At 41.0% G+C, this 11,441-nt stretch overlaps 2 protein-coding genes across 3 annotated transcripts; both read left to right on the plus strand.

Moving 5' to 3' along the window:
* Positions 1-806: 806 nt before the first annotated feature.
* hmx1 (H6 family homeobox 1) lies at positions 807-2,794 on the plus strand. The gene is made up of 2 exons (XM_088419785.1): positions 807-1,316; positions 1,655-2,794. Exons 1-2 carry the CDS (start codon positions 1,031-1,033, stop codon positions 2,239-2,241), a joined length of 873 nt encoding a protein of 290 aa, XP_088275911.1. The 5' UTR covers positions 807-1,030; the 3' UTR covers positions 2,242-2,794.
* An 843-nt stretch (positions 2,795-3,637) lies between these two features.
* hmx4 (H6 family homeobox 4) lies at positions 3,638-5,196 on the plus strand. Of its 2 annotated transcripts, none has more exons than XM_088419718.1 (2): positions 3,638-4,004; positions 4,101-5,196. In XM_088419718.1, the coding sequence occupies exons 1-2, from the start codon at positions 3,788-3,790 to the stop codon at positions 4,628-4,630; spliced, it is 747 nt and encodes a 248-aa protein (XP_088275844.1). In that variant the 5' UTR covers positions 3,638-3,787; the 3' UTR covers positions 4,631-5,196. The 2 variants fall into 2 exon arrangements, with proteins under 2 accessions (XP_088275844.1, XP_088275843.1); XM_088419717.1 differs by having other exon boundaries at positions 3,673-4,004; positions 4,104-5,196.
* Positions 5,197-11,441: the final 6,245 nt, after the last annotated feature.

Below are 11,441 nucleotides of genomic sequence, written 5' to 3' on the forward strand. Positions count from 1 at the left end.
ACCAACTATTTGCGTCTTTCTGGGTTGTTTTAAACAAGACAACCCACTTTTAGCTTTGTCTTGCACAAAACGACCCTGTTTTTGGGAGGGGGTGCTCTATTTATCCCAAAACGTTTAGTCAAATTGACCCAAATCATATTGGGTTATTTTAACCCAATTGTTTTGAGAATGATGGTGCCAATTATTAGGTTTACCACATTTATACCACACTAGATAAGCAACAAGAAGTGCAGCTCATCTAATGCAAGGCAAGCAAATATTATGGCTGGGTATTTTTTAAAGCTCTTCCAATGGCAATTTAACAGCTATATTGTTTTCGCTGCATAATAATCCATTGAACCATTGCAGTGGCAATTAACTTCTTAAATAGAAGATCATTTCCTGCAAAGAAATCAATTTATGTTCCAATTTAAATGCTATTAAATCTGTTGCATTTTACACGATAGGGAGCTTTTCATTTTTGGGTATATTCTGTCTATTTAGTAACAGTTGCAACAATGAAACATTTTACACCATTACTTCCATGACTTTAATTAGCATGCATTAAAAAAAAAAACTACGAGAACCGTTCTATATAGGAAAACAAGAAGGATTGATGTTGCCCAGTGGATCTTCAATTTAGATTGGCACTCTAATTGACCCAAATAAAGACGTATGAGAGCCTGCTGGGGCTCAAGGGACGGGCCTTTACAGTAGCACTACAATGACTGGTGCAAGTAGACGGTGACTCGCCTTTCCTGGGAAAAGCCCATTTGCTATCGTGCTCGTCCAATCACTGGATGGCCCCCAGTGCTCTACAATCACTGGATGGCCCCCAGTGCTCTACAAGCGCGCGACCGGCCGCGTCACTGTACTGTACGTGCTTCCGTCGTTCGGTCCCTGAAGTGACTTCCAGTCCCAGCACAGCCCGAAGGCAGCGATGCTTCATGTGCCCGCTTGGACCTTTTGGACTTTGCTGTTACGCTAAATGGAGACCGGATTGCACAGATAGGTTTTCTTTTTACTTTGAATTTGTTTGCTGGTCAAAAACATGCAAAATAAGCGGACTGACTCCCAGACGCCTCTACTGTCATCACCGAGGGCGTCGTCTTTTTTCATCGAAAATCTACTAGCCTCCAGGCCACACGAGCGGGATTCCCCTTCCGAAAGCAGCCGATGTGGAGCTTCGGAGCTCACCGACACCGCCGGCCGGGTCTTGTGCGAGCAAGCGCGGGGTGGCTGCAGCCCAACCTCGCCCCTGTGCACTGAGCCGCTGCGAAACTGGTATGCGGGGAACACTACTGGCTTGCTCGCTGCAGCATTGGGTGCACCGGGAAGTAAGTATCCCTCTCATAAGAAAAAGAAAGAAAAAAAATGATTTTCCCCCTGCCCTTGTGAATCAGTAATTCTTCAAAGAAACGTGCATGCAGTTTTTTTTTTTTAACTCAATCCACAGTAGAATACTTGATCCAAATCTGCAGCTAGTCATTTATATTACCTTTCTTAGGTTACTCCAAAAATTGAAATCAATGCCTCTTATAACCGAGTCTCAATGAAGTTGACGCATATATACCCAACATTTGCATATAAATGACATCACAACTCCTTTTTGCTTCATATATTATGTGCGGCTAATGCGAGTTAAACAAATCGTTGCATTTTAATTCCCTTCAAGGTCCATGCGTCAAAGCGAGGTCCGAGGACAACTGCTGCTCGGTGTCAACCAGTGACAGAAGTTCTCCCGCTGTATCAGAACCGATTACAGACGACAGCTACGAATCGGACAGAAAATTAAGCGACGCCAACCTGATCGATGACCAAGACGAGGCTCGGAGCGGCTTTGATACACCGTCCGACTCCAATCCGACCCGGAAAAAGAAAACCCGGACTGTGTTCAGCCGAAGCCAAGTGTTCCAACTGGAGTCCACCTTCGACGTGAAACGGTACCTGAGTAGTTCAGAGAGAGCCGGTCTGGCCGCGTCTCTGCACCTGACAGAAACCCAAGTCAAGATCTGGTTCCAGAACCGGAGGAATAAATGGAAGAGACAGTTGGCGGCAGATCTCGAGGCTGTTCATATTCCCAACCCGAGCCAGAGGGTGGTCAGGGTCCCCATTTTGTATCATGACGGACCCGGAGCCGGTTCTGCACTGGCTTTCAACTTGAACGGACATCAGGTGTTCTCCAACTCCATGGCGTACCCCCTTTCCTCCTTGGCCCACTCCATGAACATTTTAAGGTCGCAGATGAGCGGCTTGGTGTAAAGATTTGCATATTTTGTCATTAAAGTGTAATAACGCACGCAATGCCACAGACAATCGCTGATCCAAAGGAAACATGCCTAATGAGAGGTCATGTTTGTGTTCAAATGTGTGTTTCTTTGCTACTGTCAGCATATAATATTCTAAAAAAAACGAGTGCAGTGTACTCTGTGTTTGATAAGCAATTATTTTTTCGCCAAACTTTTATATTACAAATACACACAGGTTTTCAAAATATAATTTTTTTTCCACTCAATAAATGTATACGAATACTGACTCGTTTTTTCTGTGTATGTTCGTTGACTAAAATGCCAACAATCGCGTAGCAAACGTTTGGGGACAGGATATTTTTTTCAAACAAAATATTTGTTTGTATTGACGGCAGTATTACATGCAAAAATTACAAACCGGTAACAAACCGAAAAAATGCGCCACTTGTGCACTGTTTTCAACTTGACTTATGTTGTTTGAAATTATTGGGTTTAAAGCCAAAGTGAGTATCTGGAGTTGCACAAAAAAAGTTAAATTTTGTTTACAAATAAATGAGCAAAAAAGAGGCACGCTGTCGAATTATTGTTGTCTAAAAATAAATACTCGATTATAATTCAAGTTTCATTAAACTTTCTTTATTTCGCGCTTTAAAACTATTGTGCGCATGCAAGCTGTACGAGTTCTCAAAATTAATCTGCAATTTGCAATTATAAAGTTTACCTAAATCGCCACGTGTTTTTTTAAGCACACACGGGGTGGACTGCTGTTAATGCGGTTTGTCAATACCAGGGAAATATGGATTCAATTATGCTTCTTACTGTGTTTAATATTTGCTGCCTGCGGGGCAAAAGTAAAATTCTAGAATCCCCCATTCCTCACATTTTAATGCATGCACTCTTAAAACCTTTGGGTTAAAAATATCCCAATAGTGCGTTTAAAAGGGACGACCCGATATCTGGATCGATTTGAATAAACTCACAAGGTTATTTGTTTTGCATAAAACAACCCAACAACAAAGGGTTTAACACAACCTCAATTTAACCAAAATATTGTGTTGTTTTTTTTTTTTTTTGACCCATGATTTTTTTAAATGTATTTTTTACTCTGGACTTTTTTTTTTAAACCCGTGAAATCCGTCTGTGGACAATTTTAGCAGGGGGAAATTCAAAACAACTTACGTAACAGTGTGAAAGTGAGAAGGTCAATTAAGTCTGTGAAAATGCGCACCACAGTGTAAAACGGCATGTTAGCTAGCAGCAGGTTTTGATGGAGACATGTATCTTTGAGAGGAGCGAGAATCCAACTCTCTCGTTTTCGTCGCATCCCTCCGCCGCGATTGGTCCACACCGCTTGTCGAATGGACCAATCAGCGAGGACCTGCTTGCCCCCATCCAACGTGATGTGAGCGCTGGGATTACACGCTGCGCCTCTCCAGCCAAGCAGTGTGTGCTCAGCGGATGCTGCTATGGTGTGTGCACGGTCGAAACCGTAGTGGCGACTGTTTGCGATTATCGACGAGGAGAAGTAAACAAAAGGGTTTGTTGACGCATTGGAGAATATGAGTAAAGTGGACGCGCCATGTCGTCCCTGCAGCGCCTCTCTCAAGTTCACCATTGACAACATCCTCAACCTGAAAACAAGCGGGCGCTCCGGTGACAGCTGTCAACAGCATGCGGAGCAAGAGGTCTCCACAGCGGCGATTTGGAAAGGCCGCAAGCTGCAGAGCAACCCGGACGGACCCGGAGCCCAGCACAGGCGCCAATCGGACGAAAGTGGTAAGCGCGGCTTGTTATTTCATATCATCGCTTTTTTTTTTTTTTTGCATGGGGTGACAAGATGAGAAGGGTCAAGCAATGGTTGTTTTCTCGCAGAAGAGAAGAACCCGGCCACGGATAACGGTCGGGCTGCGGAGAGCGGGGATAGCAGCTGCGACGACTGCAGCTCCACAACCACGACCGCCGAGCCCCTCCAGGCGGACAGTCCCGGCAAGAAGAGCAAACTGATCACGAAAAAGAAAACGCGCACCATTTTTTCCAAGAGACAGATCTTCCAGTTGGAGTCTACGTTCGACATGAAGCGCTACCTGAGCAGCGCCGAGCGCGCCTGCCTCGCCAGCTCTCTGCAGCTCACCGAGACGCAGGTGAAAATTTGGTTCCAGAACCGCAGGAATAAGTTGAAACGGCAAATCTCCAGTGAAATCGACGGACCGGTCAGCGACTTCGCGGAGACTGTGAAGCCGGTGGTTGTGGGTCAGCTGCCCGCCTTGTACAAGGAGAGCAGCCTGCTGGGGAGGTGCCTGATGCCCATGCCGTTGCCCGTCGTGTACCCGGGTTCCAACACGCCTTACCTCTGTTTCTCCAACACCAGCAAGTACTTCAGCCTCTATGACGGGGACGTATGACGCTGCCACCGAGCCTGCATGCGTAAACAGACACTTTTGTTAGTGCCAACTGGAGCATTTATGGCGTTACGCCTGCAAGTTGAATGGGCCGAACACTGCAATGGCTCTTAAGTGTTTAAAACAAGGCTGCAAGTATAGGGACATATCACGTTCAAACGGGCTGTTTTTGCTATTATTTATTTATTAGCCTGGCATTTGTGTGTAGGCCTAACACTTAACACCGGAGAAAATAGCAGGCCTAGCAAAAGATGGCCGTGCGCGGCCTCTACATTTTTATTGTTTACACACTATATCATTGTTATTTTCATTATTATTCTCAACGACAGCCTATATGCCACCAAAGAAATTAATATACCTTGCATGCATTTATCATATCATGATGACTTTTGGGTTACAGAAATTATATGTATTTAAATGAATGTCATTAACATTTTATTCACGCATGTCTATTTTTTTTTGTCCTTAATTATCTTACACTTATTCTTACATTCGCCTTCATGGGCTCATTACAGCATTTACTGCAATTGTAATTAAAACATCTTTATTCAAAAAAGCTTTGCAACTCAGTTAATAATTTTACGTGCCTGGTTGTCTGTAGGGGAGCTCGACTCCATATGTACTGTATATGTATTTTTCCGTAAAGTAAGACACACAAAGGCTTGTGCGACAAATTCAATGCCAAGAAAAATATGAAACGGACCAAAACAATTAAAAAGAAAAAAGTTCTCAAATATTTCGAACTTTTTGAAATTGACAGACCAAAAAAGAAAAGCGTGACGTGGCGTAAAACAATTTACAATTAACATTTAATTACAAGAAAACTTATAGGCCTACTTAAATACTGTCCCATAAATTAAACTTTCCTCATCACTTGTGAAATGACACCTGACCGTTGTGTTTTCTTCATGTAGTCTTAAGAAAACAAAAGCACTAAAAAATTGTTACAACTAAATAACAATAATGCGACTTTACGTACATCATCATCATCATTAATAATAATAATAAATAATAATAATAAATAATAATAATAATAATAATAATGAGTTTTTTTTACTCCTAGTAACACTTTACCTCAACTGTGGTTTGTTAATATGAATAATTTAATTCATTAAGTGAAGTGTTTCAGAATTTATTATTATTATTATTATTATTATTATTATTATTAGCAATGGTAAAAAATAATACTTGTTCAAGTATTTTTATCATCCTTTGGGGGGGCACATTGAGTTAACCTGTTTTGCTCTATGTTATTGTACCCTATTCAATCATCCAGGTAATCGTCTCAGACATACTGCACAAAACCTAACATAATATAAATACATGACACGGGAAAAGCTGACCTTTGACTCCAATGAGAGGCCATTCTGTAGGGAAACTATAGACAGGTGAAATACTTTGGCTAGCCAACTTTGGCACATCATCAACTCCATTGTGTAGCCAACGCTGCAGGGTGATCCAACCTGTAGGTTAGAATGCAGACATACACTTTATTTTCTTTTTGGATTAATCATTTAGTGTCATGTAGTTAAAAAAACACACATATTACAACCTAATATTTTATCCGACTTTGAAAAGGGAAATCAAGTATGTATGGCCACAGTAAGAGCTCCTGTCTGGACTTGGAAGTCAGTTGACCCCATCAGTGCTGTCCTTTGACCCCCAGTGCAATTTGCCACAACACTTACACTCTACTTGCTTCGCATAAGCTACCTCCACTGTTCTATTGAATATGCAATCAATAGGCAACAACAAGCATACAAGCAATATAAACACTCAAGTATTTATACTACCGACAGGAAACATTTTACCTTATTTTATTAAAGAGTTCAATCAAATACAGTACAGAGTGTAAACTAATCATTTGTTTTTTTGTTGAACAATTGCAGCTGTACATTACTTTAGTGACTGTTTGGCCAACATTATCACTACCGAAACGTGAACTGTAGTAACACTCATCAAGGAAAAAAAAAAAAAAACAACAAATGTGTACATGTGTGAGGGCATGAATTAAGTGGAAAAAAGGAGGTCAGTTATGTCCGGCAGGCTGTCTCCAGTTTAAGAGCTGTGCTGCTCACTACTCACAGTCCTTTGAGGCTATCCACTTATCCAGCAAGATGGCAGAAAAGTCTTCTCTTTGACAAGGACATAGCACCTCAAATTCTATACGTTGTGATAAAAAGCTTGAATCATTATCATATAAAAAATATATATTGTATTATGCGAACAATATTCTCCCAATATTTAGTCACTATATCATTTTAATCCCAGGATGTTTTAATGAAGTATTCTCAGAGCTCTAACTTTACACAACCTGTGTGTAGGAGTAAAAAATTTTAAAAGGGAGGGGGAGCTCAGTCAGAACAATTTGATGAGTGTGTGTTTGTGTTGGAAATAGTACGATCACGTTTGTATTTCTGCACGGGTCTGCGCCTCTGTAAAGCTGAGGTCTGGCTTCTCAGAGGCAAGGAAGTGCTGTTCCTAATGGTTGCAGAGTGTATCCAAGAGTGACCGATTGTGTGTATATGTGTGTGTGCACATTATGTCTGTGTAAAAGTTTCTGGCAGCCTCTTTCTGCATGACTAGATGGGGGCCCCTTCTCTCGGCTCGGCCGTTTCTTTAACCTCTGTTGACCTCTCCTAGTCATCTGACAAAGGTCGTCACCCAAGTCGAACGGAGAGCTTGTCCCCTGAACATATGTCTGACAGACAATAATATTCTCACCACAATTCAACACCGGCAGACAAAAAACTTTATGACACACTCCATAATAATGGTAAGTCTTGTTGTATAAGGACATGCTGCAGTGAAAACGTTTGGCTTGATGTCTGACGTCAATTCCTTCCGGGATGCTGGTCAAACCTCACATTTAGAAACCAATGCAATACTTTCAGTCATGTGGTTGACTTACAAGCTGTTGGAAGACAGTTTTCGCAACCTACCGTGAGCCAAGGGACATATTGCTTAAGTAATGTTTCAATATTATTAAAAAACAAGAAAAAATACAAAGTTTAAAAAATACATTGCTTTTTTTCATTTTGTAACAGAAAAAGTGAACCAAATGTAAATATCAAGTAAGCGAAAGGAAAAAAGTTCCGATAAAAATAGCAAGCCTTATTTAGTGACATCTCGTGATGAACAAAAAGTTACTCATTTTTAAAACCCACAATAAATTTAATCATGCAAATAAATGTGTTCTAGCTCGTCAAAATATTTTTTTAGATTTATAATCCTAGGTCAAGTATTTATATTACACGCTCAGACAAGTCCGCCATGTTTCGCCACCATCTTTTAGTTATGGATAGCCAAAAGGAGAAAAACATAGCAAACATAATTCAAAACGTGGTTTGAAGACAAGAAGCACAGATGAAACAACATGAAGAAACAAAAACGAAGGAGAGAAGCACGAGACCAGGAGGAGAAGGAGGGGAGGAATGGGGGAGGAAAGGAGGAAGAAGAAAAAGTAGGAGGAGGAGGAGAAGGAAAGGTGACAAAAGAGAAGAAGCAGAAGAAGATGCAGAAGCAGAAGATTAAGTAGAAGGCAGAGGAAAAAAAACAAGAAGGAGGTGAAGAAGAAGCTTGAGGAGGAAGGGGAGGAGGGATATGAACAAACAGAACACATAGAAGAAGAGAAGAAGAAATGGAAACAGAAGAAGAACAAGGCTAGAGGAGGAGGGTGAGAAGGAGGAGAAAGCGGAGGAGGCAGATGAAGAGAGGAGAACGAAATGAAAAATGAGAGGGAGAAGAAGCAGAAGAAGCAGGAAGAGGAAAAGGAAGAGGAGGAAGAAGAAAAAAAGAGAAGAAGAAAAAGACTAATAGGAGGAGGGAGATGAAGAAGACAGAGGAGGAGGAGGAGGAAATGGAAAATGAGAGAGTGAAGAAGGAGAAGAAGCAGAAAGGAGGAAAGGAAGAGGAGGAAGAAGGAAGAGGAGGAAGAAGAATGAAAAGAAAAAAAGTGTAAATAGTTGAGAAGAAAAAAATAGAAGAAGCAGAAGGAAGAGGAAAAATGAAAAGTTGAATGAGAGAGACTACGAGATGTAGGGTGAGAAGGAGAGGAGAAAGAGGAAGACAAAGGAGGAGGCTGAGAAGAAAGACTGAGAAGATAAAGATGAAGGAGAAGCAGAAGAAGTAGGAGGAGGAAAAGGAAGAGGAGGAGGAAGAGAAGCAGAAGATGGAGGAGGAGGAGAAGAATAAAAGGAGGAAGAAAAAGAAACAGAAGATACAGAGAAAGAAGAACAAGACTACGAGGAGGTTGAGAAGGAAGGGGAAGAGGAAGAGGAGGAGGAGAAAGAATAAGAAGAGGAAAAAGAAGCAGGTGGAGAAGTAGAAGGCAGGGAATAAGAAAGTGAAGAAGCAAAAGAAGAAGAAGAAGTTGGAAAAGAATGATGAGGGTGAGAAGAATGGGAAAAAGAGGAGAAAGAAGAAGAAGACAAAGCAGGAGGAGAAGGAGGAAAGGGACGAGAAGGTCAAGGAGAAACAGAAAAAGAAGCAGTCCGAAGAAGAAGCAGAAGGAGGAAGAATGAAAAGGAGAATGAGAATAAAAAGGAGGAGGAGGAATTGCAGTCCGGGCAGAAAGCATTGGAGAGGATCACAACATGGAACACGATCATTTGGTTTGGGAGTTTATTATATATGTAAATGTTCATCATTGTTCTATGCATTTGAAGTCACTTACCACACACAAAAGAATACACCCTGAGTGAAAACAATGAGGTCCAATAAGAATTGTTCTCGGCTGTTGAGTTTCCCACAGAAACAACTGATTAACTTGACCCAACATTGTTGGTTGTTTTGGAAAAACATTTGTGTATTTTTAACCAAACTGTTTTGAGAGTGCAGGAGAGATACTGTCACTGGTACCCCTTCATACCAACCAATAAGTCATACTTGAACTTGTGTGGATTGTCAAAAATTAAATGACTCAAGAAAGGCCGTTTTTAATAGAAATCTGGGGTCAAAACTTTAATAGTATGACTTCTGGCGCTTGTCAATGAGTTATTTAATATTAATCTAGGCTATTATATATGGATTGTCTTCTAATTATATAACATGTAATACATCCTGCAAAGTAAAAAGAAATGTACAGTGGTGTATGTATGTATGCTTCTCAGACATGAGCAAAAAGCCGGCGTATGGATTCCCTGGCGTGTCCCAATACACCCGAGGGCAACCCGAGAACAAAACTACATGACACAGCGTATTGTAAAGTAAACAACAAGGCTATTAGTTAGAGGCGGAAACCCGACACAGGAGCTCTGCGTATGTGTCACACTTAAAGACTGTTTGATGGCCTATTGATCTGCTGATTTAGACCCCCCGCCCCGTCCCCCATTCTCCATAATGCAAACTGCTGGAGGAAATTGAAAGACAGCCGCCGGGATGGATATGGATGAAAGCAGAGTGATACAGAGGGGGATTTGGATCATGGCCAAATACTAATTGCTGAGCAAGCTAAGTGAGAAAAAAAATATAAATAACTCTAAATGCTTTCAGAACAGAATGTGGAGTTGTTGAATTACAATTAAGCTTTCAAGAAGTTGTACGTTTTTGAATGATAATTTAGGGTGTTCTTCAAAAATACTTCCAGGTTATTTATTAAGACTATTATTATTAGCCACCTGCCCACCAAAAATATTAGGCCGCCTTTGGATGTTTTTAACAACGTGCGGGTGAGGGTGACGTCAATGTTTGGCAGACAAAAGGCCATGTGAAACATCCAATTTCACAGCAATCCATCTTGAGTGTAATCTCACACTACAGTTAAGTCACAAGACCACCAAAATCAACAAGGCTCCATCTTCTGGGACCGAAGTGCATGTCATGACAACTATTGACCTTACCACACAAACAGACATGCTGAAAAACACACGACGTATGTAGCTTCAGTAAGACGGATACTGTGGTCTGGTGCGACAAGATAATGACCTACACATTCTATCCGATATTTAACCCATTTTGTTGATATTTGCCCATTTTTTGGACTTTTATTATCAGAGGATAAATGGAAAGCGTTACGAATATTTGGTCTTCAAAGGAATAATGCTAGACTTTTTGACAATGTCTTTATCACTATTACTGTGCGTATATATATATATATATATATATATATATATATATATATATGTTTTGACATTTTGTTTGAAAGTTTTTTTGTTGTCTTTATTCTTTCTTTTTTATGAATCAGGATGAGTTTGACGCGTCTTTAGCGGCCTACTCATCCGATCAACATTATTTTTTCTAATTGTTAATTATTACAAAATCATGACCTGTCTAGAGGTTTTAATGCTCTTTGCTCCACCTGTCTCCACTCCTTGTGAGAGTTTGAGCACTTTGACAACTCTATCTGTTGTTAATGGACCTCTATTGACATTCAGCATGAAACCGCATTGAGTATTCCATGTCCGCATAGTGGAGCTGGAACGCCTCCCCCTAGACTTCGAGCATTCCTCCCCTGCCTCCTGTCCATCTCTTTGCTTCTCCTCTTTCCTCTGTTCCCTTTCCCCCCATATCACCTATTGATTGGCCAATAATGTGTTCTCAGTGGTAGATTAATGGCACATTATCCTGACAAGGGTGTCTGAGGGGACAGGACATGAGGGAGGGCATCGGACACGATGCTGTTTAATTGATACATGGTGTTGGGGTGTGTATGCATGCGCATGCGCCATGTGTCGCTGACAATGAGACAGGAAATGAAATTGGAAAAGACATTGATCGTGAACACTGTGTATTTATTTTTTCATTGTTAGATTTCGTCTGTTTTTGTTGTTTTGTCTCTGTGTTTTTAACTGAAAATAATTTTGTGTGGCACTTT

The sequence above is a fragment of the Hippichthys cyanospilos genome, chromosome 7, assembly GCF_059441005.1.
Source record: "Hippichthys cyanospilos isolate Australia breed blue-spotted pipefish chromosome 7, RoL_Hcya_1.0, whole genome shotgun sequence".
NCBI lineage: Eukaryota > Metazoa > Chordata > Actinopteri > Syngnathiformes > Syngnathidae > Hippichthys > Hippichthys cyanospilos.

Coding starts and splice junctions, on each gene's coding strand:
- hmx1 (XM_088419785.1), top strand. CDS start 1,031: ATGCAAAATAAGCGGACTGACTCCCAGACGCCTCTACTGTCATCACCG. Junction 1,317..1,654: donor AGCATTGGGTGCACCGGGAA/GTAAGTATCCCT, acceptor ATTCCCTTCAAG/GTCCATGCGTCAAAGCGAGG.
- hmx4 (XM_088419718.1), top strand. CDS start 3,788: ATGAGTAAAGTGGACGCGCCATGTCGTCCCTGCAGCGCCTCTCTCAAG. Junction 4,005..4,100: donor GCGCCAATCGGACGAAAGTG/GTAAGCGCGGCT, acceptor GTTTTCTCGCAG/AAGAGAAGAACCCGGCCACG.